The sequence below is a fragment of the Sphaerodactylus townsendi genome, linkage group LG05 (assembly GCF_021028975.2).
Source record: "Sphaerodactylus townsendi isolate TG3544 linkage group LG05, MPM_Stown_v2.3, whole genome shotgun sequence".
Classification (NCBI taxonomy): domain Eukaryota; kingdom Metazoa; phylum Chordata; class Lepidosauria; order Squamata; family Sphaerodactylidae; genus Sphaerodactylus; species Sphaerodactylus townsendi.
In genome coordinates this window covers 15318072-15344965 of record NC_059429.1, presented here as the reverse complement: position 1 = coordinate 15344965, position 26894 = coordinate 15318072, and the positions used below count along the sequence as shown (strand labels likewise).

At 50.8% G+C, this 26894-nt stretch overlaps 1 protein-coding gene across 5 annotated transcripts; it reads left to right on the top strand.

Moving 5' to 3' along the window:
- The first annotated feature begins 1869 nt into the window (after positions 1–1869).
- On the top strand, positions 1870–12967 carry LOC125433919 (zinc finger protein 883-like). Of its 5 annotated transcripts, none has more exons than XM_048498855.1 (5): positions 1870–1923; positions 4625–4691; positions 5962–6088; positions 8102–8176; positions 9680–12967. In XM_048498855.1, exons 2-5 carry the CDS (start codon positions 4626–4628, stop codon positions 11206–11208), a joined length of 1797 nt encoding a protein of 598 aa, XP_048354812.1. In that variant the 5' UTR covers positions 1870–1923; position 4625; the 3' UTR covers positions 11209–12967. The 5 variants fall into 5 exon arrangements, with proteins under 5 accessions (XP_048354812.1, XP_048354808.1, XP_048354807.1 ...); XM_048498851.1 differs by lacking the exon at positions 1870–1923 and adding an exon at positions 1967–2067; XM_048498850.1 differs by lacking the exon at positions 1870–1923 and adding an exon at positions 1967–2289.
- The last annotated feature ends 13927 nt before the right edge of the window (positions 12968–26894 follow it).

Genomic DNA, 26894 nt, shown 5'->3' with positions numbered 1-26894 from the left:
TTGGGACAGAAGCTCATCTCTGGAGATCCACTGCGCCCAGCGCCCAGATCCTTCCAGCAAAACAGAAGGCATTCTGTGGACACAGCCTGGTACCACATGTCTGGATTTGCTGTAACCCCTTAGTCAAGTTTGGATACCAAGGGAGGTCCATTGCCTTTGCCAGCATCCCTGAGATAGTATAGTGTTGCCAGCTCTAGGTTGGGAAGTGCCTGGACTTCAGGTGAGGATAAGGTGGGGACCTCAGTGTAATGCCAGAGTCAAACCTTCAAAGTAGCCATTTTCCCCAGTGGAACTTGACTCTGTAGTCTGCAGTTTAGTTGTCATTCTAGCACAGTGATGGCGAACCTATGGCACGGGTGCCAGAGGTGGCACTCGGTACCCTGTCTGTGGGCACGCACACACAGAGTTCGTTGTGTGGGGAACGGAAAATCACCCACACACACATACACATCTAGGCTGGCCTGGGCCACTGAGCACGACGTGCACGCACCACGGTGAGCAGGGAGGACTCGGCTGGCAGGCCTGGTGCCTGTGCTCCAGGTGGCTGCTGCCCGAGGGGGGGGGGGGCGCAGAGGAGGCAGAGATGCTAGAGAGGCACAGAGCAGTGCACACGGGACTTGCTGGAGGCTAGAGCAGGCTGGTCCCTGCTCGAGCGTGTGGGGCAGAGGAAGTGGGAGCCAACCGTTTTTTTTCTAAACTAAAACCTCAGCATTCAGGTTAAAATGCCGGGTTGGCACTTTGCAATAAATAAGTGGGGTTTGGGTTGCAATTTGGGCACTCGGTCTCAAAAAGGTTCGCCATCACTGTTCTAGCAGATCTCCATGCACCACCTGAAGGGTGGCAACTCTAGTCCCCAGCAACAAAGGCAAAGCGAGTTTGGGAAAGCTGACATGTAGTGGAATATGACATGCATAATTTACATATTTTTTAAAACATCTAAACCCACAATTGTACATTTATTCCTATGGGACAACTCCCAATGCCATGAGTTCAGATGACTTGCCAGAAATGATGCACAGGCTCCTTTCGTAAGTTTATACAATTTTAGCCCAGTAGCATCACATAAATCATCAAGAGTTTCAGGATATAAACTTCTGAGATCTCTTGAGTCTTTTTACTCCACTCAGAAGGTGGATGGGGTTGAATAAAGGATGCAAAGGTGGAATGCCTGTTGTAATCAGCTTGATTCGAGCAGAGGGAAGACAGAATAATAGGACTCAAACATCTCCATTTCTACTCATGCCTGACGACAAAGGGAGCTGTGATTTTGGAAAACTTCCACCTTGAAAATCTAGAAGAAGAGGAGTTTGGATGTATACCTCACCTTTCTCTCCTGTAAGGAGACTCAAGGTGGCTTACAAGCTACTTTCTCTTCTTCTCCCCACAACAGACACCTTGTGAGGTAGGTGGGACTGAGAGAGTTCCAAAGAACAGGGACTAGGCCAAGGTCACCCAGCAGGAGTGTGGGAATGCGGAAATACATCTGGTTCACCAGATAAGCCTCCGCCACTCAGGTGGAGGAGTGGATAAGCAAACCCTGTTCTCCAGATTAGAATCCACCTGCTCTTAACCACTACACCACGCTGGCTCTCAGTAGGTCTCCAAGGTACTGACTCGGGATCTAATTGTTTTACATCAGATCAACATGATGGTTACCCTCTGGCACTGAGTTTATTATGATGGCAATCCAACTGAGTAACACGAGGGGCAGTGCCTTGCAGTTTACACAGCAGCACACTGCAGAACTGGCATTCGGGAACCCTGAAGGCTCCGTTACAACTTGGCGCTTGGCATCATAGTCTGGGCACCTCGAGCTGGCCTGGCACACACACAACCTTCTAATTGAAACGGACTTCTTCCAAGCTAGTCCTCCAATGGTTAAATTGAAGGAGCTTTCGGAGTCCTAGAGAGGCAGGAAATTTGGTGGGGAGCGGGGAGAGAGGGGGGTGCGCGTGCCGTTGCAGAGAATTCCTCTTCCTGCCCCGCCTGGCTGGGAAGAGAGAATGGATTGGGCTAGTTTCCAAAATTGCTGGCAAGGCGCTGGTGGGGCGAAATCGGTGCAAAGGGGTAGGAGGAGGGGGCAAAGGTTTGCCGCAGGGAGGGGGTGAGAGCAAATCCCCCAGGCTCCCCATTGAACTTCTGGAAAGCGGCCTGCCTCTGATGCGTGGGTTCGGTGGCCGCGATCCTGAGGGCAGAAGCTCATCTCTGGAGATCCACTGCGCCCAGCGCCCAGATCCTTCCAGCAGAACAGAGCAGGAAGCCAGGTAGCCCCCACTGTTGGATTCAGAGGTAGACTGCCTCTGAAAGTGGAGGTCTGTTACAGCTCTGCTGTCTACTGACAGGCACGTCCTCTGTTCATGCTAGCCGGGGACCAGGCAGAAGTCTGTATGGTGTGAAGCGCAGTGCCTGGAGTAGTGTGTGTGTGTCAGTGTGTTTTGGTTCGGCATGGGTGTGTGAGAGAGAAAGCGACCGCTTTTCTAATTTTGGAATTCCCTTTGTAAAAATTCTGCCTGGTTCTAAATTTTGTTGCCCTATGAAGGCAGATTTATTCAGTGGTATATGGGCACGGCCCAAGTAGGGTAGAAGTTAGGGCCAAAATACAAAACAAATCCTCAATCACTTTTGTGCTGTGGGGAATAATGCTATTGGCCCTGATTTGGATGTTCAGGCTACGCTAATGTCATTAGGTCTTGGAAGTTAAGTGGGGAAGGGAGCTTTGAACCTTGAAAGTCTACACCCTGAAAATCTTGATGGGTCACTAAGAAAATCTTGATGGGTCACTGGACTCAAATCCAGCTCGTCAGAGTTGCTATAAAGAGGCAGGCAATGGCAAACTACCTCTGTTCATCTCTTGCCTTGAAAACCCCACAAGGTTGCCATAAATCAGCTGTGACTTGACAGTGCGTTCCGCTACCTATCTTAATCTGTTCCTGGAGCTACCACTTTCTGCTATGCAAAGAGGGGAGGGGGAGATTAAAAGGGCCAGTGTGGTGTAGTGGTTGAGAACAGGTGCACTCTAATCTGGAGAACTGGGTTTGATTCCCCACTCTGCCTCTTGAGCTGTGGAGGCTTATCTGGGGAACCAAATTAGCTTGTGCATGCCAACATATGCCAGTTGGGTGACCTTGGGCTAGTCACAGTTCTTCGGAGCTCTCTCAGCCCCACTCACCTCACAGGGTGCTTGTTGTGGGGGTGAGGTGGGGAAGGGAAAGGAGATTGTAAGCCCCTTTGAGTCTCCTTGCAGAAGAGAAAGGGGATATAACTCCAAACTCTTCTCCTACTCTTCTTCCTTCTCTTGCATCCTGCAGCTACTCTATCTGAAAGGGTCAGTAGAACCTAGAGGTGGGAATGAATGACCTGAACTCTCTCCTGCTGGTGGTGATTTCTGTAGTTTTCCCCATGAAAACTTATATTTCAACTGCCCCAGGCTAGCCTGATCATGTCAGATCTCAGAAGTGAAGCAGGGGTTTGCCTCGGCTATTCTTTAAATGGGCAACCTCCAAGGAATACCGGGGGTGTGACACAGGGGCAGCAGGCCATGGCAAAACCTCTCTAAACATCTCTTGCCTTGAAAACTCTATGGGGTTGTCATAAGTCAGCTGAGACTTGACAGCACAAAAGAAAAATCTCAAACCGTAAGAGGGGCCAGAACGATGTCGCATGTATCGTAAAGAAATGCTGCAGGAGAAGAACTGTGGCATTCCGTTTGTTAGTTAAATGGGTACCTTCCGTTAAAAGTGAATCTGGCAGAATCTCTTATCTCTATGTGAGTAAATTTCTATGAAGTTGAGAAGGAGAGAGGAATGGGGACGTTTAAAGTAATAACAATTTAAAAATCAGGGGGGGGGGGGGTTGATGGGAACCAGAAAATACATCAGGAAAACAGATCGTGAAATTGCTTGAGGACTCTCCGGTTCCGTACTTGTGGGTGTTTTATGTAAAGCTCCTGCCAGAGTTCTTGTAAAGCTTTAGTTCTCGGCTGTCTTAGCTTGAAAAATGAATCGGATGGGCAAATGAAGGCTTTGCCAAAAGAGGGTTTGGGGAGAGATTTAAAGGGGAAATGCGGCATTGGAGAAACGTTTTACGGATATTGTGGATTGCCAGAAAGACAAATAAGGGCTCTAAACCAAATCAAGCCTGAGCTCTTCCTAGAAGTGAAAATGACTAAGCTGAGGCTATCATACTTTGGTCATATTCTAAAAAGACAAGAGTCACTGGAAAAGACAAAAATGCTAGGAGAGGTTGAAGGCAGCAGAAAAAGAGGAAACCACCGCATGAGTTGAATGGACTCCGTCAAGGAAGCTGTGACCTTCAGTTTGCAAGACCCAAGCTAGGCTTTTAATGATGGGACATTTTGGCGGTCATTAATTTATAGGGTTGCCATATCTTGGAAGTGACTTGGCAGCATTTAACACACAATAAAGAGAACACCTGTCCCAACTCAGAGGCAGAATAGCGTAAGACAGGAATGGAAGAAAGGGAACCAAGGTGTTTGTGGTTTCTCCGACCATTTGAGCATTTCTAGGACCTTGGACCAACTGCAGATACTTTTTACAGAGAGGAGGAACGTAGAAAATACATTTGCAGGCTAAATATCTTCCTATCCACTTTGTCACCCTTACAGAATGTCACTTTCTGGATTCCCTCCTTTTTGCCATGGGATGAAGGCGGCAGTGATGCAGTCCCCGCAGGTAAGTCAGGGGTCATGGTGGGAGGGGAAGACAATGGGATCTTCCTGGAGCTTGAAGAATGCACCCTGCAACCACACGCCTGCTTCGTGCTGTGTTTTTCAGTTGTGAAAGAGATCAAAGGTACCCACATGGAAGGTTGCCAAGTCCGCTGATGCTCATAGTTGGGGGTGAGGGCGCTGGCCAGTTGAACTTGGTTATACATTGTGCAGTATTCCATTTCTTCACGGACTCAGCTTCAGCCTCCCTTTTCTGATCATGCCTTGGCACCATCGGACAAATGCTTAGAACCGTGGTGACAAACCTTTGGCACTCCAGATGTTATGGACTACAATTCCCATGGCCAATTGGCCATGCTGGCAGGGGCTGATGGGAATTGTAGTCCATAACATCTGGAGTGCCAAAGGTTCGCCACCACTGGCTTAGAACAAGAGCCAGTTCCTCCCCAGCCCTTTCCACTCCCCCCAGAGAGCTTCTCCTCTCCTACTGAAGCCAGAACTTCTGCCTGCTTGTTTCTTTACCTGCTGGCCTGTCTGAATAGGAGCCCAGGAGAGAGTGAGGCAGATGTAAAGAGCCCTCCCAGCCAGCCAGGAGTGTATGTGGGGAAGGAATGCTGCATTGGTAGCATGAACGAAAGGGCTTTGCTGCAAGTGCCAGCACCTGGGCTAGCACAGCTACATTTTGCTTCACTCCTTAATAAGTGCACTGTCCTTTAAATGTTCACTTGGATGAGTGGCAGTGCCAGTGTACCACTTGTCATGCAGATGTGCCAGTGTGTACCACGTAGCCTTTCTTAACTCAAAGGGCTGTTGGACGCATGCACCGTTTGACCATGTGCAGATGAGGTACTGTCTTAGGCACGTCTGCTGTGCTTGATGGGCAGACTGTGGCAATTACCTCAATCTCAGGATTGGCAGGGAAGCAGTCTTTTTCATTCGCGTAGGGCAGGGGTAGGGAACCTGCGGCTCTCCAGATGTTCAGGAACTACAATTCCCATCAGCCTCTGTCAGCATGGCCAATTGGCCATGCTGGTAGGGGCTGATGGGAATTGTAGTTCCTGAACATCTGGAGAGCCGCAGGTTCCCTACCCCTGGCGTAGGGTAATCTGCTCCTTAGATCTTGTCTTTCCCCTTGAAAAGGGAGCTCTGCTCACATGCAGCTCCATTTCGTAGAAAAGGAAAGATGGTGACCTCCCCCGCCCCCCCCCCCCGGGTCCCACGAGTCACATTCTGAAGAGACAGGTGGAAATTATATGTATATACATTTATTTCAGACTTCAGTGAGCTTCTCGGAGGTGGCTGTTTATTTTGCCAAAGGAGAGTGGACTCTGCTTGATCCAGGCCAGAGATCTCTGTACAAGGAAGTCATGCTGGAGAATTATCGGAACGTGGCCTTTCTGGGTAAGGACTCCTTTTTCTTGGTTAATCAAGGCTGCCTTATGAAGTCTACTTAAAGAGTCCTGCTCAATCACGTCATGAGTACAGCATCCTCTTAAAGCAGGGGTCTTCAAACTATGGCCTTCCAGATGTTCATGGACTACAATTCCCATCAGCCCCTGCCAGCATGGCTAAGTGGCAGGGCTGATGGGAATTGTAGTTCATGAACATCTGGGGGACCCCTGTCTTAAAGCAATTGCTTTTGGGAAGCCTTCTGTACTATTTTCCACATAAAGATGAAAGTAGAATTGTAAATTTAGCTGACACGTGCTGGACCACCTTTGTTTTAGAATGCTCTGCTTTAGTCCTAGTGTCCAGGCATGACAGGAAGACAACGATCCTCCACTATGTCAAGGGACCTTTAAGCCAAGGTCCCTTATAGGGGCAGGTCAAGCAAGACAGAACCAAAAAGGCTGAAGTAAGAATCCTCACACTCCAGGGTAGCAATACCGCCAGCCCTATCTTACTATCCAGCCCACCAGGGAAAAGGGACAAAGCCTTTAGCCCTCCAGGGACTAAGCTCTAAAAAGTCACACTTGCAAGGTAAGAGGCTTGCGATCCGTGTTTCAAAAAACAATTATTCTGTAGCCAATAAGAGCTAAACTTGCAGGAATGGCCAACCTATGGTGCTCCAGATGTTCATGGACTACAATTCTCAACAGCCCCTGCCAGCATGGCCATTTGGCCACGCTGGTAGGGCTGATGGGAATTGTAGTCCATGAATATCTGGAGCACCATAGGTTGACCACCCCTAAGCTAAATTATTGGATTCAGATTAAAGCCTCCTGGATTTAAAAACATCACAAAATATAAATAACCTGTTCTATTATAAAATTGTTCAAGAATATTCAATAAAAGAGCAGTGAACGGAGAGGATAAAATAATAAAGTTGTAAGTCTAAACTATGCATGTTTATAAGCATTGGTTCAGGATCCAGATGTTCCCATAAGACTGAGTTCAGCATAGTCTTAAAGTCCAAGAGAAGGTGACCCACACCAAATCAAGGATTATTCCAAAGTCAAACGAAATCCAGACACAAGGCTGAACTAGAATGAAAGAGCTTCCCTATATGCTCAATGGAGCACGTTGGCCTGATTCTAGTTAACCAAGCAAAGATGTAGCATACATTGTAACTTATCATTGTAACCCAGCAGCTGCATCAGATCCAATTAAACAAACACTTCCATCCATGAGTTTAGGTGCTAATGAGGTGGAATGCACCCTCCTAGATTCATGTGTCCTTGAACCTGCCAAGCCTTATGGTGTGCCTGCCACCTGGATTACCTCTTATCTCCCTTATCTGAGTCTTTGCAGTGACAAGCAACTTGACCTGTTTTCACAGAAAGAAACTTTCTAGGTCTGTGCCTAGAAAGCTGAACAAAAAGGAACTTAAAGGGACTAGTTTCTTGACACCCTATTCTTTGCCTATACCCCAGTAGTAGCATTGACAGGTAGACTGCCTGTGAGCATAGAGATTCCGTTTCATTTTCGTAGTGAGTGGCTATTGACTGTCCTCTCTCCTTTCACTTTGTCCAGTTCATTTTTTCCCACATAAGCTAGTGGTCAATACCACATTTTGTGGCACTGGTGTTCCACAGAACACCTCCCCTGCCTTGTCGTTCTCTGCTGCCAAGATCTGTTTACAGAAAGGGGACCATATTAGAGGCTGGAGGAATAGGTTGTCAGGTGTGGCATCCTTTCCCTATTTAGGGATCTGGTGGGAAAAAACTCATCATTTTCCTCACTGTCATCTCAGCCCATGTTTCAGGACCAGTGGAAAGAATCTGAACAACGTCAGAGAGATGCATTGTGGTCCAAGCAGCTCTATCTTGTTGGCTGCAAACCTGAATGTAGAAGTTTGAAAAGGGGGGGGGGGGGGGCCTTCCCTTTCCACGTTGGGGAAAAATGAGCTGCTTTGGAACGCACACATAATTTTGAAGTCGCTAAAATAACATGTCTTGCTTGTTTCCTCCACAGAAGGAATTGCCTTGCCCAAACCTGATCTCATCAGCTGGCTTGAAGATGATCCTTTTTTCCAGGACCCGGAAGAAGGTATTTGCTTCCAGGGGTGGGAGAACCCTTTACCTGGAAATAAAGCTCTCTGAGAATGGTAGCAGTTTTGGGGTGCTTTTCATTCCTCTGGACCAGACTGACCTGTCAGTCAGTAAGCTGCCCCAGCAAATATTTTTTGTGGCTCAGAGCTGCCTCCTTGAGACCCCTGGATATTCTGTACTTTCCCTTTTCCTGAAGATTCCCTTCATTGGAGAGCTGCAGGCACCAAAATGGTCTCATCCACAGCTGGGATTGTGAAGATTTGACCGTGACTTGATTTCAGTCACTCAGAAGAATTTTGGTGGGGTTTCCTATTTTGCTGTAACAGATAACATTTCGGTATTCTGTCCACTCCAAAGGAGTCAAGATCTATGAGAGACCCAGGCAGAGAGCTTTCAAATGGGATGGCACTGTGTCAGAATTCATTACAATATTAGTACTTTATGTCTATATAGCATTTTGAATGTCCAAAGTACTTGGGATGTATTCTCTCAGTAATCTTCCTAGCAGTCATCTGAATTTGGCCAGTGTTATTATCCCCATATTGAATACCAGGGGGAGGTGGGGAACCAAAGCCCACTTTTCAAGTTGATTGCACATTTGAGATTCAAAGGGGAAGGGACTTCTCACCACATTACCTATTTATTTATTTTCTCACGTTAAATACCATTGTCCAAGGATCTCAGGGCAACATTTATAATTTTCCTACCTGACTTTTTTTTCCTGCCTAGCTAACGGAATATGTAGTTTGGGGGTCATCAGGATACTGAGAACTGCAGGCGCCAAAGCTCCAAGCCGTTTGAGTCACGTGAATTGCTAGCCTGCGATTTTGAACATGTTCTCAAGAGGAAAGTTACAGATAATCTAGATTCTAATCAAGTATAGATAATGCAAATGGGAGAATGAATGGGAGTTGACTGGATGTGGTGTAGATATGGGAGACCCAGGTTCCAATCCCCAGTCAGCCGTGAAGTTTTTTTGTGTGATCTTGAGCCAGGCTTTTGCTTCCAGCCTAGGCTGCCTTACAGAGGTGTTGAAAAATAAAAGGGAGGAAGGGAAAACCATTGACTTCACTGACTTCAGCTAGGGCAGGGTAGGCAAACGGAATCATTGTTGTGGCTACAGCTTATTTGCTAGTGCAGTAAAGACATATTATTACTATTGCTGGATAGATTCATTTTCTGCTACGTTAGTGAGAAAAATGTGACTCATCAGGCTGAATTTGTTTCAGTGTTCTCTCTGATCCCTTGATTGGAAGAGGAATGAAACCACTGTTCAGGCAACTTCGTTATTTCAACCAGATACTGGAGCCTCAACACAGGAGAGTATGTTTCACTCTGGCAAAAGCTGCTGTCTTTCAGGGGTGCCTAATCTGTCCTATTTCCCATGGGTTAAGGAATTATATTTATACTAATTTTCTGCTGTGCTGGGGTAGGGATTTCTCTCTGAATAAATTATTAGTTTTCTCCTTTGTACTCCAACCAGCCTTCTTTTTCATTCCAGCCAGTGAAGAACAGGACAACAAGAATAACAGGGATCTCTGTGACATATCTTCAGAAACAGTTGGACCTGCAGAAGAGGGTGAGGATTTTGAAAATGAAGAAAGATCTGAGAGGCAAACTGGAGATGAAGCCGAGAACTGGATGAATACGCCTGTTTGTCAGAGTGAAAACTTCTGTGAAACTCTGATCCATCAAGAGTATCCCATGGGGAAAGGACACTATCAGTGCCCTTCCTGTGGGAAAATATTTAGTTGTAAGTCAAAGCTGGAGACACATTCCCGAATCCATACAGGTGAGAAGCCATATGAGTGTTTGGTGTGTGGAAAGAGTTTCAGTCGGGCTGCAAACCTGACAGTGCATCAAAGGATTCATACGGGGGAGAAACCGTATAAATGCCTGGAGTGTGGGAAAACCTTCACTCAAAGCACAGGCCTTGCTTCCCATCAAAGAATGCACACAGGGGAGAAGCCCTTCCAATGCCTACAGTGTGGGAAGCGATTCCGTCACAACACACACCTAACTTCACATCAGAGGCTCCACACAGGGGAGAAACCGTACAAATGCTTGGAGTGTGGAAAGAGCTTCCGTCTGAGCACAAGCCGTAGCTCACATCAGAGAATTCACACTGGGAAGAGACCTTATCAGTGCCTGGAGTGTGGAAAGAGCTTCACTCTTAGCGCATACCTGACAGAGCATCAGAGAATCCACACAGGGGAGAAACCTTATCAGTGTTCAGAATGCGGAAAGAGCTTCAGTCGCACCACAAGCTTGATTTCACATCAACGAATTCACACTGGGGAGAAACCGTATCAGTGCTTAGAGTGCGGAAAGAGCTTCCGTTTGAGCACATGTCTCGTTAGGCATCAAAAGATGCACTCAGGGGAGAAACCTTATAAATGTTTAGAGTGTGGGAAGAGCTTCAGTCATAGCACACGTCTGACTTCCCATCAAAGGATCCATACGGGGGAGAGGCCATATAAATGCTTGGAGTGTGGGAAGAGCTTCTGCCACAGTACGAGTCTTAGTGCGCATCGAAAACTCCATGCAAGAAAGGAGCCATTTACCTGCTTGGAGTGTGGGAAGAGCTTCTGCCACAGCTCAACCCTTAGCGCACATCGGAAACTCCACACAAGAACGGAGCCCTTTACATGCCTGGTTTGTGGAAAGACCTTCCGTCACAGCACCAGCCTGAGTGCCCATCGAAAAGTTCATGCACAAAAAGGACCCTATAAGTGTACAGAATGTGGAAAGAGCTTCTTTGAGAATACACAGCTCAGTCCACATCTAAGAACCTACTTGGGAAATGTGCCTTCTCATTGCTCAGAATGTAGAAAGGGACTTAGCCAGGTTTCTCCTTCCAGGACTAGCAAGCTGGCTGGAGTTGCAGGAGTTCATTCCCTGGGGGAATTGGGGCAGGATGGAGAGGGGGCTTTAGATCTGAGGTCAGGGGGCTTCTCCCTTGAGGAAGGGGACGTCTTGGAATGTAAGGAGCAAGGTGATCCTGTTCAGATACAAGTTCACCTTGTATAGGTAGTAGGGTAGCTTCTCTGGATCTTTTGGTGACAAAGGGGTCACCCTCGAAGGAGTATCCCTGGGTTGATGATGAGCTCCCGCAGTCTCTTCCTTCCGCCCCTTCCTCAAAGTCCAAAATCACTAGTTCCAGTGGGAGGCAGAAGGAGAAATGGCATCACTCTGCTGTGTGGGAGCACTTCTGCCTAAAGGAGGACCCTCAGTTAGTGGAGTGCCTTCTGTGTGGGAAAGAGATCAGTCGGGGAAAGACAATAGGGCACCTGACCAATTCCGGCATGCTGAACCACCTCAGAACCCATCATGACACTGTGCTGGTTCATGGCCAGGCAGCCAGCGCAGGATCCTGTAGTTTGCTCTCTGCTAAATCTAATCAGGATTGGTTCAGTTGTAAAAAGAGGGGGGAAACCCAGGTGGCTCTAACTGACTCTCAGCATCCCTGCTTTTGATCTGCAGCAAGCCATGATGGAGGATTTGGGGGGTGGGGGCATGGGGCACTTCCCAAGGAAGCCTGCAGCAGTTGGGATGACTAACAATAAGATTTTGCTGGACAATATTTACACAGTTTATAAGGAGTCCAATTTATCAGAATAAGGTGCCATTCATCATCGGGCTGGCAAGAGTGGCATATTGTATATTTCAGCAGGAGCACCCAACGTGTGCAGAATATACCTTCGTGTTCCTGCCTGCTCAGCAGCAACAGCTGGAGGATGCAGTATGAAGCAGTGTGCATTGATCAGGACGTAGCAGGGTACAGGCAGGCATCGCACTGCCCAGGTTCTGAATGACCATTTGCATTTCATCCTTCTGGCCAGCCCCTGGGGATGGGCTGTGGCTCAGTGAAAGAACCTCTGCTTTGCCTGCAGAACGTTCCAGACTTTGCCCCCAACATCTTCAGCTAAAAAGGACCAAGTGGTGGGTGATGTGAAAGACACCCAGAGATGCTGAAGAGCCACTGCCACTTTGAGTACACAGGTCTGACCATGATGAACCACAGGTCTGATGTAGTGAAAGGCAGATTAATATCTGTGTGTTTGACAGTAGTGGGAAGAGAATGCAGTTTATGGAAACAGGATTGTCTGTCCCCAGGGGCTGTATGGTGGCAAGTGATGGGAACATGATTGTGAAGGTTAAGAAGTTTATGGGCATTGCCACATAAACTTCGGTTCTGTTCTCCTTGTGAGATGACCTGGGGGAGAGGGTAGCTGCCTTGTGAGATGGATTAAGTGTTACACACTGTGGTGGTTTGCATTCTTGGGCAGACCAAGAGCGCAATCCTAAGCATATCTACACAAAATCCTTTCCAGGTCTATTCAAAGAGCCTTACCCCCAGGAAAATGTTCTTAGGATTGCACTAAAAATGCCGGCTTCTGCCTGGTCTGCAATGTTGCCTGACTTCTGGAGGTTCCACATATCTGCTTCTGTCAAGTCTGGCGTGCACAAATCCTCATAGGGGCAAAAATACACCATCCCATATTATATTAATGGCTTTTTGAGTGTAACAGCATCCGTTTTGATAACTTCAGAGGTTTAGCCATGTTGGGTATAGTAGAACAGCAAGATTTGAATCCAGTAGTACATCTTAGAGACTAACAAGATTTTTTGGGTATGAGCTTTCCTGAGTCAAAGCTGCTTTCACCAAACTCTTGAAAATCTTGTTGGTCTCTTAAATCTATCATTCACTTTCTTTTTAAAAGACATGTGCACAGGAACTTTTGAGAGAGCCAGTGTGGTGTAATGATAAGAGCGGTGGATTCTTATCTGGTGAACTGGATTTGTTTCCCCACTCCTCCACATGAAACCTGCTGAGTGACCTTGGGCTAGTCACAGTTCTTAGGAACTCTCTCAGCCCCACCTGCCTCACAAGGTGTCTGTTGAGGGGGGAAAGAAGGAAGAGGTTGTAACCACCTTCAGGGTGCCACAGGAGAGAAAGGCATGGTTCACATCCAAACTCTTCTTAATTACCTGTAAAACTGGCATAGAGAGAGCCCCTCGGGGATGGGGCGGTATAAAAGCTTAAGGAAATAAATAAAATAAATAAATAATTTCTCCCAGCTATCTTAAATATCCCAGGGGTATATTTGGGTTATATATACTTTGTAAAATATATAGTTGCAGTAATCCAGATCTATTTTTAATCCCAGCCTTCCTCCAAGAAGTTCAGAGAGAAGTATATGGTTCCCCCCCCTCTTCATTTTCTCCTCCTGCGAGGTAGACCAGGCTAAGAGGTCCTTACCTGAGCGGAGTGGAGCTGAGTGGAGTGGGATGAGTGGAGACGTAAAGTTGGGTCTTTTAATTCGAACTGCTCCAGTATTCTAGTTGTGGTACGCTCACATCAGCTGTTTTGGGATGAATGTAAAGAAGAGATTCAGAGATATTTTCCTGTTTGAAATGAGTGGAAATAGAAATGGATACAATTAAAAAATGAGAAAAAACAAAAGCGAGCAAAAAACTCACAACAGAATTGTACCCCCTCTGGAAGGTGATAGAGCAGTGATAGTGAACCTTTTCGAGACAGGGTGCCCAAATTGCAACCCAAAACCCACTTATTTATCGCAAAGTGCCAACACGGCAATTTAACCTGAATACTGAGGTTTTAGTTAAGAAAAAATGGTTGGCTCCAAAGCGTGCGTTACTCAGGAGTAAGCTTGGTGGCTGTCGGTGGCTTTGCTTTGAAGCAACAGTGCAACTCTTCCAACGGGTGAATCATGACTCTAGGAGGGTTTACTCAGAAGCAAGCCCCATTTCCAGCAACCAAGCTTACTCCCAGGTAAAGGATCGCACTTTAGTTCGCATGAAAATCAGTGGGGTATAACAGGGTTACCTACACTGCTTCCCCAAAACTAGGTCTTAGGTTTAATGTTAATAATTGAGTCCAGTGGCCCCGGCCAGCCTTGATGTGTGCAGGGGCTCTGGGCTGCTTGTGATAACCCACAGAGAGGGTTCGCGCCGTGCCAGCAGGTTAAGCCCACCACCATGATAGAGCATCTGCTTTGCACGCAGAAGGCTGAGGTTACCCTATCATCTTCAGTTAAAAGATCTGTCAGTTGGTAATACGAAAGTCTTTGACCTAAGACCTGGAGAGCTGCTACCAGTCTGAGTGGAAAATGCTGATCTTGACAGAACAAGCATAAAACAGCTTCTTGTAGGTTCACATCCCAAGCAGAAGCTGTGTTTTCACATCAAAAAACCCATACAAGGAGTTCCATCACCAATGCTGTTGTGATGGTAAAAACAGGACATCAAACCTTGTGAGTCATCAGAGAATTGGGGCGGTACACAAGATGCACAAATGCTGGGAGGGTGAAAAATGTTTCCACCTTATTGGCTGGCTGGCTTCCATCAAAGGAAGCCGTCAGATGCCATTTTATTCTTTTCCAGCCACTTTGATACTAGGAGGCCAAGCAAGTTTCTAAGAATTGTATTGTTGAAGGCTTTCAGAGCCGGAATTGCTGAGGTGCAGTGGGGTTTCCTCTGAAGATGCCAGCCCCAGATGCAGCCGAAACGTCAGGAGAAAATGCTACTGGAACACTGCCCAGAAACCCCACAACACCCCAGTTTCTAAGAATTGCATATCACACACACACACCATCCCACTGTCCTAGCCAGTGGTGGGACTCAAATAATTTAACAACCGGTTCCAATGGTGGGATTCAAATAATTTAACAACTGGTTGTTTACAAGCACCATTTTAACAACTGGTTCTGCTGAAGTGGTGCGAACCTGCTGGATCCCACCACTGGTCCTAGATGTTTGGTGCTTTTTCATTTGCTGAACTAAGGGCATTTTAGTGTACAGCTCAATTGAGGGTGAAGGGTTGTTTGTCACTATGCTCTTTTAATTTATAATGGTTCAAAGTACTGGCACTTTCACTTTTTTTTTGGACATAGTGGACTGCATCAAAAGCCTGCATATGAGAGGGGGTGGGGTGGAATTTTGAAATATTAGCCATTAGATTTCAAAGCAGTTGTCCTGGTCATCACTTATGAATGTGAGAAACATTTTTGATGCTAGTTTGTATCCTAATTACACTTGCATAAATAAAACTCAACTTGCTTCCATTTTCTTGTCTGAGGATATTACTGAGACAGAAGGGTGTTTCTTAAATAGCGTCTACAAAAGTTTTAGATTTTGGATAAAGACGATTGTGAGGAATTCTGCTGAGAGAAGTGAGGCAAGGAATCCTAACACCTTTTCCTGTGATGGAAGTTTCAAAAAATCTTTGGCCCCTTCCGCACACGCAAAATAATGCGTTTTCAAATCACTTTCACAATTGTTTGTAAGTGGATTTTGCCATTCCGCAAAGCTTCAAAGGGCATTGAAAGCAGTTTGAAGTGGTATTCACGCGTGTCGGAATGAGCCTTGTATCAATGGACGAAATTCACCCTTATAATAGCGGCCAGTCACAGCTACACTGCAAAGCTGGACGGGGGGAACCCTGTGGCCTATTTTGTTCTTCAACAATCCCTTCAATAAACTCTTACTCTTCTGGATTCCCCATTTGTTTTCTGATTATTGCTTGATAAACACCTCAGTTCACTTCTCATCCATAATAAATCTGATTTCTTCAAACTCTCCCTCATGGTCATGAATGTTTCTTCACTTTTTGGCATTTTCCTGAGTTTCTCCCCCACCCCCCCACCCCAGTTTTCAGGCTATATTAGCAAACCTTCACTTCCTCAGTTTCATTTTTTTTTAAATCACAAGAGGGTGATGTTTTTCTTCAGTATGTTAAATAAATATTCACTGGCCCTTCCGGTTCCACTGTTCTCTCACATTTTTATTTCGGCCTTAATGATTCTCCTTTCTGATCTATTAATGCACATTTATGATCTCCCTTTCCTTTCCCATAATCTCATTTTTTTCAAAGTTTCCCTGTTCTTTACTATTTTATTGTGTGTCCCCCTCAAATTGTGTCCCCCCCTCTAATTATTCTGTGTCCCCCTCAAATTGTGTCCCCCCTCAAATTATTGTGTGTCCCCTCAGGTGTGTCCCCCCCCTCGAGGGTGTGTGTCCCCCCCTCAAATTATTGTGTGTCCCCCTCAAATTATTGTGTGTCCCCCTCAAATTGTGTCCCCCCTGAAATTATTGTGTGTCCCCCTCAAATTGTGTCCCCCCTGAAATTATTGTGTGTCCCCCTCAAATTGTGTCCCCCCTGAAATTATTGTGTGTCCCCCTCAAATTGTGTCCCCCCTGAAATTATTGTGTGTCCCCCTCATGTGTGTCCCCCTGAGGGGTGTTAGTATTGTCCCCCTCAGGTGTGTGTCCCCTAGGTTATTGTCCACTCCATTGTGTCCCCCTCCATTGTCCCCCATTGTCCCATTATTCCCCCCCCCCCCCCCCCCCTCCATTCCATCCCCCCCTCCATTCCCCATTATGTGTCCCCCCTCCATTGTCCCCCTCCATTGTCCCCCCCCTCCATTATTGTCCCCTCCATTGTCCCCCATTATTGTCCCCCATTGTCCCCCATTGTCCCCCATTATTGTGTCCCCCCTCCATTGTGTCCCCCCTCCATTCCCCATTCCCCTATGTCCCCCTCCATTATTGTCCCCTTGTGTGTCCCCCCCTCCATTATTCCCCCTCCATTATTGTGTCCCCCCTCCATTGTGTCCCCCATTGTCCCATTGTCCCCCCTCCATTATTGTCCCCCTCCATTCCCCTCCATTATTGTGTCCCCCCCTCCATTATTGTGTCCCCCTCCATTGTGTCCCCCATTCCACTCCATTATTGTGTCCCATTCCCCATTGTGTCCCCCTCCATTGTCCCCCTATTGTGTCCCCCTCCATTGTCCCCCTATTGTGTCCCCCCTCCATTGTGTCCCCTCCATTATTGTGTCCCCCCTCCATTATTCCTTCCATTATGTCCCCCTAAGTGTGTCCCCCCCCCCCCCCCTCCATTCTTCCCCCTCCATTATTGTGTCCATTGTCCATTATTGTGTCCCATTATTGTGTGTCCCCCTCTTATTGTGTCCCCCCTCCGTTGTGTCCCCCCTCCATTATTATTGTCCCCATTATTCCCCTCCATTGTCCCCATTATTGTGTGTCCCCTCCATTGTCCCTATTGTGTCCCCCTCCATTGTCCCCCTCAAGTTATTGTGTCCCCTCCGTTGTCCCCCTCCATTATTGTGTCCCCCCCTCCATTGTGTCCCCTCCATTATTGTGTGTCCCCTCCATTGTGTCCCATTATTGTGTGTCCCCCCTCCATTATTGTGTGTCCCCCCTCCAAATTATTGTGTGTCCCCTCCATTGTGTCCCCCTCCGTGTCCCCCCTCCATTGTCCCCCCCCCTCCATTGTGTGTCCCCCCTCATTGTGTGTCCCCCTATTTGTGTGTCCCCTCCATTGTGTCCCCCCCTCCGTTATTGTGTGTCCCCCTCCATTCCCCATTATTGTGTGTCCCCCCTCCATTATGTCCCCCATTGTGTGTCCCCCCCTCATTGTGTCCCCCCCTCCATTATTGTCCCCCCTCCATTATTGTCCCATTGTGTGTCCCATTGTGTCCCTCCATTGTGTCCCCCTCCATTGTGTGTCCCCCTCCATTGTGTGTCCCATTATTGTCCCCCATTATTATTATTATGTGTCCCCCTCCATTATTGTGTCCCCCTCCATTGTGTCCCCATTGTGTCCCCCTCCGTGTGTCCCCTGTGTGTGTGTCCATTATTTATTGTGTCCCTCCATTGTGTCCCCTCCATTATTGTCCCCCTCCATTGTGTCCCCCATTGTGTGTCCTTCCACTCCATTGTGTCCCGTGTGTGTGTGGTCCCCCATTGTTGTGTGTCCCCCTCCATTGTGTCCCATTATTGTGTCCCCTCCATTGTGTCCCCTCCGTGTGTGTCCCCTCCGTGTTGTGTGTCCCCTCCATTGTGTCCCCCCTCCATTATTGTGTCCCCCCCCCTCCAGGTATTGTGTGTCCCTCCATTGTTGTCCCATTATTGTGTGTCCCATTTGTGTCCCCCTGGTGTGTGTGTCCCCTCCGTTGTCCCCCTCCGTGTGTCCCTCCATTGTGTCCCCCCCCCTCCATTATTGTGTCCCCTCCATTGTGTCCCCATTGTGTGTGTCCCCCTCCGTGTGTCCCCACGTTATTGTGTGTCCCCCCCTCCGTGTTGTGTCCCCCCTCCGTGTGTCCCCTCCGTGTGTCCCAATTGTGTGTCCATTGTGTGTCCCTCCGTTATTGTGTGTCCCCTCCGTTGTGTCCCTGGGGTGTGTGTGTCCCACTCCGTTGTGTCCCTCCGTGTGTGTCCCCTCCGTTGTGTCCTTGTGTGTCCCTCCGTTGTGTCCACCTCCGTGTGTGTCCCCATTGTCCCCTCCGTGTGTGTGTCCCTCCGTTGTGTCCCTGGTGTGTGTGTCCCCACTCCGTGTGTCCACTCCGTGTGTGTGTCCCTCCGTGTGTGTCCCCTCCGTGTGTGTGTCCCCCTCCGTGTGTCCCTCCGTGTGTGTGTGTCCCTGGGGTGTTGTGTGTCCCCCTCCGTGTGTGTGTCCCCTCGTTGTGTCCCTGTGTGTGTGTCCCCTCCATTGTGTCCCACAAGTGTGTGTGTCCCCTCCGTGTGTCCCTCAGTGTGTGTGTCCCCCTCCGTGTGTGTGTCCCACTCCGTGTGTGTGTCCCCTCCGTTGTGTCCCTGGGGTGTGTGTCCCATTGTGTCCCCTGTGTGTTGTCCACTCCGTTGTGTGGGGTGTGTGTCCCACTCCGTTGTGTCCCCACTCCGTGTGTGTGTCCCTCCGTGTGTGTGTCCCCGTGTGTGTGTCCCACTCCGTGTGTCCCCTCCGTTATTGTGTGTCCCCACTCGTTGTGTCCCTGGTGTGTGTGTCCCTCCGTTGTGTCCCTCCGTGTGTGTGTCCCTCCGTGTGTCCCATTATTGTGTGTCCCTCCGTTGTGTCCCTGTTGTGTGTCCCTCGTTGTGTCCCTCCGTTGTTGTGTGTCCCTCCGTTGTGTCCCTGGGGTGTGTGTGTCCACGTTGTGTCCCTGGGGTGTGTGTCCCTCGTTGTGTCCCTGGGGTGTGTGTCCCCTCCGTGTGTGTCCCTGGGGTGTGTGTGTCCTCGGTGTGTCCCTGGGGTGTGTGTGTCCTCCGTTGTCCCCCCTCCGTGTGTGTGTCCACTCCGTTGTCCCTGGTGTGTGTGTCCCACTCCGTTGTGTCCCCACTCCGTGTGTGTCCCCTCCATTGTGTCCCCTCCGTGTGTGTGTCCCCTCCGTTGTGTCCCCCTCCGTGTGTGTGTCCCACTCCGTTGGCGTGTCCCTGGGGTGTGTGTGTCCCTCCGGTGTGTCCCTCCGTTGTGTCCCTCCGTTGTGTCCCCTCCAGGTGTTGTGTGTCCCTCGGGTGTGTCCCTCCGGGGTGTGTGTGTCCCTCCGTTGTGTCCCTGGGGTGTGTGTGTCCCTGGTGTGTTGTGGTCCCTCCGTTGTGTCCTGGGGAGTTGTTGTCCACATGGGTTGTCCCCCCTCCATTCCCCTCCATTGTCCCCCTCCATTGTCCCCATTGTGTCCCCCCTCCATTGTCCCCCCTCCATTATTGTCCCCTCCATTATTGTGTCCCCTCCATTCCCCCTCCATTGTGTCCCATTCCCCTCCATTATTCCATTATTGTGTGTCCCATTCCTTCCCCCCCTCCATTCTTGTGTCCCCCCTCCATTGTCCCCCTCCATTCCCCTCCATTATTGTGTCCATTCCCCCCTCCATTATTGTCCCCCCCTCCATTCCATTGTGTGTCCACCTCCATTGTCCCCCCCTCCATTGTGTGTCCCCCTCCATTGTCCCCCCTCCATTATTGTCCCCCCCTCCATTGTCCCATTGTCCCTCCATTGTCCCCCATTATTATTGTCCCCCTCCATTGTGTGCCCCCTCCATTGTCCCATTGTGTCCATTGTCCCCCCTCATTATTGTCCCTCCATTCCATGTGTCCCCATTATTCCCCCTCCATTCTTCATGTCCCCCACTCCATTATTCTGTCCCCTCCATTCCATTATTATTATTATCCCCCTCCATTATTTGTGTCCCCCTCCATTCCCCCCTCCATTATTATGTCCCCCTTCCATTGTGTCCACTCCATTCCATTCCCCCTCCATTCCATGTTGTCCCATTGTCCCCCATTGTGTCCCCCTCCATTGTCCCCATTGTGTGTGTCCCATTGTCCCCTGTGTGTGTGTCCATTGTCCCCTTGTGTGTCCCCCTCCATTATGTCCCCTCCATTATTATGTCCCCGTGTGTGTGTGTCCCTGTGTCCATTATTGTCCCTCCATTGTCCCCCTCCGTGTGTCCCCCCCCCCCCCCTCCATTATCCCCCTCCGTGTGTCCCCCTCCATTGTGTTCCCCCTCCGTGTTGGTCCCCCCCGTTATTGTGTCCCCCTCCATTGTGTGTCCCCTCCATTCCTTCCCCCATTATTGTGTGTCCCCCACTCCATTATTGTCCCCCCTCCGTGTGTGTGTCCCCCATTCCATTGTCCCCCCTCCATTATTGTGTCCACCATTGTGTCCCCCCCTCCAAATTATTGTGTGTCCTCCATTGTGTCCCCCATCCGTTATTGTGTGTCCCCTCCATTGTGTCCCCCCCTCCGTGTGTGTGTCCCATTATTTTCGTGTGTGTGTCCCTCCATTGTGTCCCCCATTATTATTGTGTCCACCTCCGTTGTCCCCCATGGTATTGTGTGTCCCCCTCCATTGTGTGTGTGTCCCCTCCATTGTGTCCCCTGTGTGTGTGTCCCCCTCCATTGTGTCCCCTAAATTGTGTGTGTCCCCCTCCGTGTGTGTGTCCATTGTGTCCCCCATCCATGTGTGTCCACTCCATTGTGTGTGTCCCCCTCCATTGTGTGTGTCCCCCTCCGTTGTGTCCCTGGTGTGTGTGTCCCATTGTGTCCCATGGTGTGTGTGTCCACCTCCGTGTGTCCCTGGGGTGTTGTGTGTCCCATTGTGTCCCTCCGTTATTGTGTGTGTCCCTCCGTTCTGTGTGTCCCCCTCCAAGTTGTGTGTGTCCCCTCAAATTGTGTGTCCTTCCGTGTGTGTCCCTCCGTTGTTGTCATTGTCCCCTCCGTTGTCCCCTCCGGTGTTGTCCCCCTCCGTTGTGTCCCTCACGTGTGTTGTGTGTCCCTCCGTTGTTGTCCCCTCCATGGTGTGTGTTCTCCCTCCGTTGTTGTCCCACTCCGGTGTTGTGTGTCCCCCCTCCGGTGTGTCCCCTGGTGTGTGTCCCTCCGTGTGTCCCTGGGGTGTGTGTGTCCCTCCGGTGTGTCCCTCCGTGGTGTGTCCACTCCGTTGTGTCCCGTTGGTGTGTCCCTCCATTGTGTGTGTGTCCCTCGGGTTGTGTCCACAGGGGTGTTGTGTTGTCCACTCCGGGGTGTGTCCCTCCGTGGTGTGTGTCCCTCGTTGTGTCCCTGGGGTGTTGTGTCCCGTTCGGGTCCGTTGTGTGTCCCCTCCGTGTTGTGTGTCCCCACTCCGGTGTGTCCCCACTCCGTGTGTGTGTGTCCCTCCGGTGTGTCCCACTCCGTGTGTGTGTGTCCCTCCGGGGTGTGTCCCTCCGTGGTGTGTGTCCCTCCGTTGTGTCCCTCCGGGGTGTGTGTGTCCCTCCGTTGTGTCCCTGGGGTGTGTGTCCCTCCGTTGTGTCCCTGTGTGTGTGTCCCCTCCGTTGTGTGTGTGTGTCCCTCCGTTGTGTCCCTGTTGGTGTGTCCGTTGTCCACTCCGTTGTGTCCCTGTGTGTGTGTCCCCTCCGTTGTTGTCCCTGGGGTGTGTGTGTCCCCTCCGAGTTGTGTCCACTGTTGTGTGTGTCCCTCCGGTGTGTCCCCTCCGTTGTTGTGTCCCCTCCGTGTGTCCCCTCCGTTGTGTCCACTCCGTTGTTGTGTCCCCACTGGGGTGTTGTGTGTCCCCTCCGTTGTGTCCCTCCGTGTGTTGTGTCCCCACTCCAATTGTGTCCCGGGTCGTGTGTCACTCCGTTGTGTGTGTGTCCCTCCGTTGTGTCCCCTCCGTGTGTGTGTCCCCGTTGTCCGTGTGTCCCCTCCGTGTGTGTGTCCCTCCGTTGTTGTGTCCCGGTTGTGTGTGTCCCGTCGTGTCCCTCCGGTGTGTGTGTCCACTCCGTTGTGTCCCCTCCGTGTGTGTCCCTCCGTTGTGTCCCTCCGTGTGTGTGTCCCCTCCGTTGTTGTTGTCCCTCCGTTATTGTGTGTCCCTCCGTTGTGTCCCTCCGGGGTTGTGTGTCCCTCCGTGTGTCCCTGCCGTGTGTGTGTCCCCTCCGGTTGTTGTCCCCTCCGGGTGTGTGTGTCCCTCCGTTGTGTCCCTCAGGGTGTGTGTGTCCCTCCGTTGTGTCCCTCCGTGTGTGTGTCCCTCCGTTGTGTGTCCCTCCGTTGTGTCCCTCCGTTGTGTGTGGCCACTCAGTTGTGTCCCTCCGGGGTGTTGTGTGTCCCTCGTTGTTGTTCCACTCCGTGTGTGTGTCCCGTTGTGTCCCTCCGTGTGTGTGTCCCTCCGTGTGTGTCTGTGTCCCACTCCGTTGTGTCCCTCCGTTGTGTTGTGTCCCTCCGTTGTGTCCACTCCGGGTGTTGTGTGTCCTCGATTCCGTTGTTGTGTGTCCCCACTCCGTTGTTCCGTTGTGTCCCCGTTGTGTCCCTCCAGGTGTGTGTGTCCCTCCGATTGTCGTCCCCTCCAGATTGTTGTGGTGGTCCCTCATTATTGTCCCCTCCATTGTTGTCCCCCCTCCGTTATGTCCATTCCATTCCATTGTCCCCCTCCATTGTGTCCCCCCTCCATTCTTCCCCCCCTCCATTCCTTGTGTCCATTTGTCCCCCTCCATTCCCATTGTCCCCCCTCCATTCCCCCCCTTCCATTGTGTCCCCCCTCCATTCCCCCCCTCCATTGTCCCCCCTCCATTGTCCCCCCCTTGTGTCCCCAAGTGTGTCCCCCTCCATTGTCCCCCCCTCCATTATTGTCCCTCCATTGTCCCATTATGTCTCCCTCCATTGTCCCCTCCATTGTCCCCTCCACGTGTGTCCCCCATTTATTGTCCATTGTGTCCCCCTCCATTATTCCATTCATTTCCCCCTCCATGTGTGTCCCCCTCCATTGTCCCCCCTCCATTATTGTGTGTCCCCCTCCATGTGTCCCCCCTCCATTATTCCTTCCCCCTTCCCTCCAAATTATTGTCCCCTCCATTCCCCCTCCAAATTATGTGTGTCCCCCCGTTCCATTATTGTCCCCCCTTCCATTGTTATTCCACTTGTCCCCCCTCCATTCCATTGTGTCCCCCCCCCATTATGTCCCCACCATTGTGTGTCCCCCTCCATTGTTATTGTCCCCCCTCCATTGTGTCCCCCTCCATTGTCCACTGTGTGTCCCCTCCATTGTCCCCCTCCATTCCATTATTGTCCCCCACTCCATTATTATTATTGTCCCCTCCATGTATGTCCCATTCCTTCCATTGTCCCCCCTCCATTATTATTGTGTCCCCCCTCCATTCCATTATTATGTGTCCCCCCCTCCATTATTCCATTATTGTGTGTCCCCCACTCCATGTGTGTCCCCCTCCATTATTCCCCCCCCTCCGTGTGTGTGTCCCCCACTCCATTATTGTCCCCCTCCATTATTGTGTGTCCCCCATTCCCTCCATTATTGTGTGTCCCTCCATTGTGTCCCCTCCAAATTATTGTGTGTCCATTCCCCCCTCCATTATTCTCCCCACTCCATTCCCCCTCCGTGTGTGTGTCCACCTCCATTGTCCCCCCCTCCGTTATTGTGTGTCCCCTCCATTGTCCCCCCTCCATTATTGTGTCCCCCCTCCATTCTGTCCCCCATTGTTGTGTCTCCCCTCCATTGTCCCCTCCTTCCCTCCATTCCTTCCATCCTCCATTATTGTCCTTGTCCCCTCCATTGTCCCCCCCCCCCCCCCCCCTCCATTCCTTAAGTGTGTCCCATTGTCCCCTCCATTATTGTGTGTCCCCCATTATTATGTCCCCCTCCATTGTGTCTCCCCCCATTGTGTGTGTCCCCCTCCATTGTGTGTCCATTGTCCCCCTAAGTGTGTGTGTCCCCCCCTCCATTATGTCCCCCCTCCATTATTATTGTCTTCAATCCCCCCCATTGTCCACAAGTGTGTGTGTCCCCCATTGTCCCCCACAATTATGTGTGTCCCCCTCCATTGTCCCCCCTCCATGTGTGTGTCCCTCCCATGTTGTGTCCCCCCCTCAAATTATTGTGTGTCCCCCCCTCCGTTGTGTCCCTGGGGTGTGTGTGTCCTCCTGGGGTGTGTGTGTGTCCCCCCCTCCATTGTGTCCCATTATTGTGTGTCCCATTGTCCATTATGTCCATTCCGTTGTGTGTCCCCATTGTGTCCATTGTGTGTCCCCACCTCCATGTCCCCCCATGGGGTATGTGTGTCCCACTCCATTGTGTCCCCCCTCCGTTATGTGTGTCCCTCCAGTTATTGTCCATTCTGTGTGTGTCCCCTCCATTATTGTCCCCTCCGTGGTGTGTGTCCCTCCATTCCATTATTGTCCCCTCCATGGTGTGTCCCTCCGTGTGTGTCCATTGTGTCCCCCTCCATTGTGTGTCCCTCCATTGTCCCCCCTCCGTGTGTGTGTGTCCACTCCGTTGTGTGTGGGGTGTGTCCCCCCCTCCATTATGTATGGGGTGTGTGTCCCCCCTCCATTGTCCCCCCTCCGTTATTGTGTGTCCCATTCCGTGTGTGTCCCATTCTTCCTTCCATTGTGTGTCCCCCACTCCATTGTCCCCCCTCCATTGTGTGTCCCCTCCGTGTGTCCCCCCTCCATTGTTGTGTGTGTGTCCCCTCCATTATTGTGTTGTCCCCTCCATTGTGTCCCCCCTCCATTATTGTGTGTGTCCCTCCATTGTGTCCCCCTCCGGTGTGTGTGTCCCTCGTTGTGTCCCTCCATTGTGTGTCCCCCTCCAGGTGTGTCCCCCTCCGTGTGTGTCCACGTTGTGTCCCCCTCCGTTGTTGTGTGTCCCCTCGTTGTGTCCGTTATTGTGTGTCCCCTCCGTTATTGTCCCCTCCGTGTGTGTGTCCCCTCGTGTGTCCCTCCGTTGTTGTGTGTCCCCACTCCGTTGTGTCCCCACTCCGTGTGTGTGTCCCCACTCCATTGTGTCCCTCCGTGTGTGTGTCTCCACGTTATTCCCCCCTCCGTGTGTATGTGTCCCCTCCGTTGTGTCCCTCCGTTATTGTGTGTCCCTCCATTGTCCCATTGTGTGTCCACTCCGTTGTGTCCCCTCCCGTTGTGTGTGTCCCCACTCCGTTGTGTCCCCTCCGTTGTGTGTGTCCCTCCGTTGTGTCCCCACTCCGTGTTGTGTGTCCCCCCCTCCGTTGTGTTTCCCCTCCGTTGTGTGTGTCCCCGTTGTGTCCCCTCCGTGTGTGTGTCCCCTCCGTTGTGTCCCCTCCGGGGTGTGTGTGTCCCTCCGTTGTGTCCCCTCCGTGTGTGTGTGTCCTCGTTATTCCGTGTGTGTGTCCCATTGTGTGTGTCCCTCCTTGTGTGTGTGTCCCCTCCGTTGTGTCCCTCCGTTGTTGTGTGTCCCCTCCGGTGTGTCCCCTCAGGGGTGTGTGTGTCCACTCCGTTGTGTCCCCTCCGTTATTGTGTGTCCCCTCCGTGTGTCCCCTCCGGGTGTGTGTGTCCCCTTGTGTCCCGTTGTGTGTGTGTCCTCCGTTGTGTGTCCCCTCCGGGTGTTGTGTGTCCCCTCCGGTGTGTCCCCTCCGTTGTGTGTGTCCCTCCGTTGTGTCCCATCCGTTATTGTGTGTCTCCACTCCGTTGTGTCCCTCCGTTATTGTGTGTCCCCTCCGGGTGTGTCCCTCCGTTGTGTGTCCACTCCGTTGTGTCCCACTCCGTGTGTGTGTCCCTCCGTGTATTCCTCCGTTATTGGTGTGTGTCCCTCCGGGTGTGTTCCCTCCGTTATTGGTGTGTCCCTCCGGTGTGTCCCACTCCGTTGTTGTGTGTCCCTCCGTTGTGTCCCCTCCGGGTGTTGTGTGTCCCTCCGTTGTGTCCCCTCCGTTGTGTGTGTCCCTCCGTTGTGTGTCCCTCCGGGGTGTGTTGTGTCCCCTCCGTGTGTCCCTCCGTTATTGTGTGTCCACTCCGTTGTGTCCCCTCCGTTGTGTGTGTCCTCGGTTGTGTCCCCTCCGGGTGTGTGTGTCCCTCCGTTGTTGTCCCTCCGTGTGTGTTCCGTTGTGTCCCCTCCGGGGTGTTGTGTGTCCACTCCGGTGTGTCCCGTGTTGTGTGTCCCCACTCCGTTGTTGTGTCCCTCCGTTGTGTCCTCAGGTGTGTGTGTCTCCACTCAAGTTGTGTCCCCTCAAAATTGTTGGTGTGTCCCTCCAGGTGTGTGTGATCCCCCATTCCCCCTCCATTGTGTCCCTCCATGTGTGTCCCCCTCCATTATTGTCCCCCCCTCCATGTGTCCCCCCCCCCCCCCCCCCCCCCCCCCCCCCATTCCATTGTGTCCCCCTCCATTATTGTGTCCCCCCTCCATGTGTCCCATTATCTCCGTTGTGTGTCCCTCCGGGTGTGTGTGTCCCCTCCGGGTGTGTCCCCTCCATGTGTCCCTCCATTATTCCTTCCATTATTGTGTGTCCATTGATTGTCCCCTCAGATTTGTCCCCCTCCATGTCCCCCCCCAAATTATTGTCCCCCCTCCATTGTCCCATTATTGTCCCTAAATTGTCCATTATTCCCCCATCCATTGTCCCCCTCCATGTCCCCCCCCCATTATTGTCCCCCCCCCCCCCCCCCATTGT

Excerpts from the sequence above, each read along its gene's own strand:
- LOC125433919 (XM_048498855.1), top strand. The coding sequence starts at position 4,626 with ATGTCACTTTCTGGATTCCCTCCTTTTTGCCATGGGATGAAGGCGGCA. Across the intron at positions 4,692-5,961 it reads CAGTGATGCAGTCCCCGCAG|ACTTCAGTGAGCTTCTCGGA; the intron begins GTAAGTCAGGGG and ends CATTTATTTCAG. Across the intron at positions 6,089-8,101 it reads TCGGAACGTGGCCTTTCTGG|AAGGAATTGCCTTGCCCAAA; the intron begins GTAAGGACTCCT and ends TTTCCTCCACAG.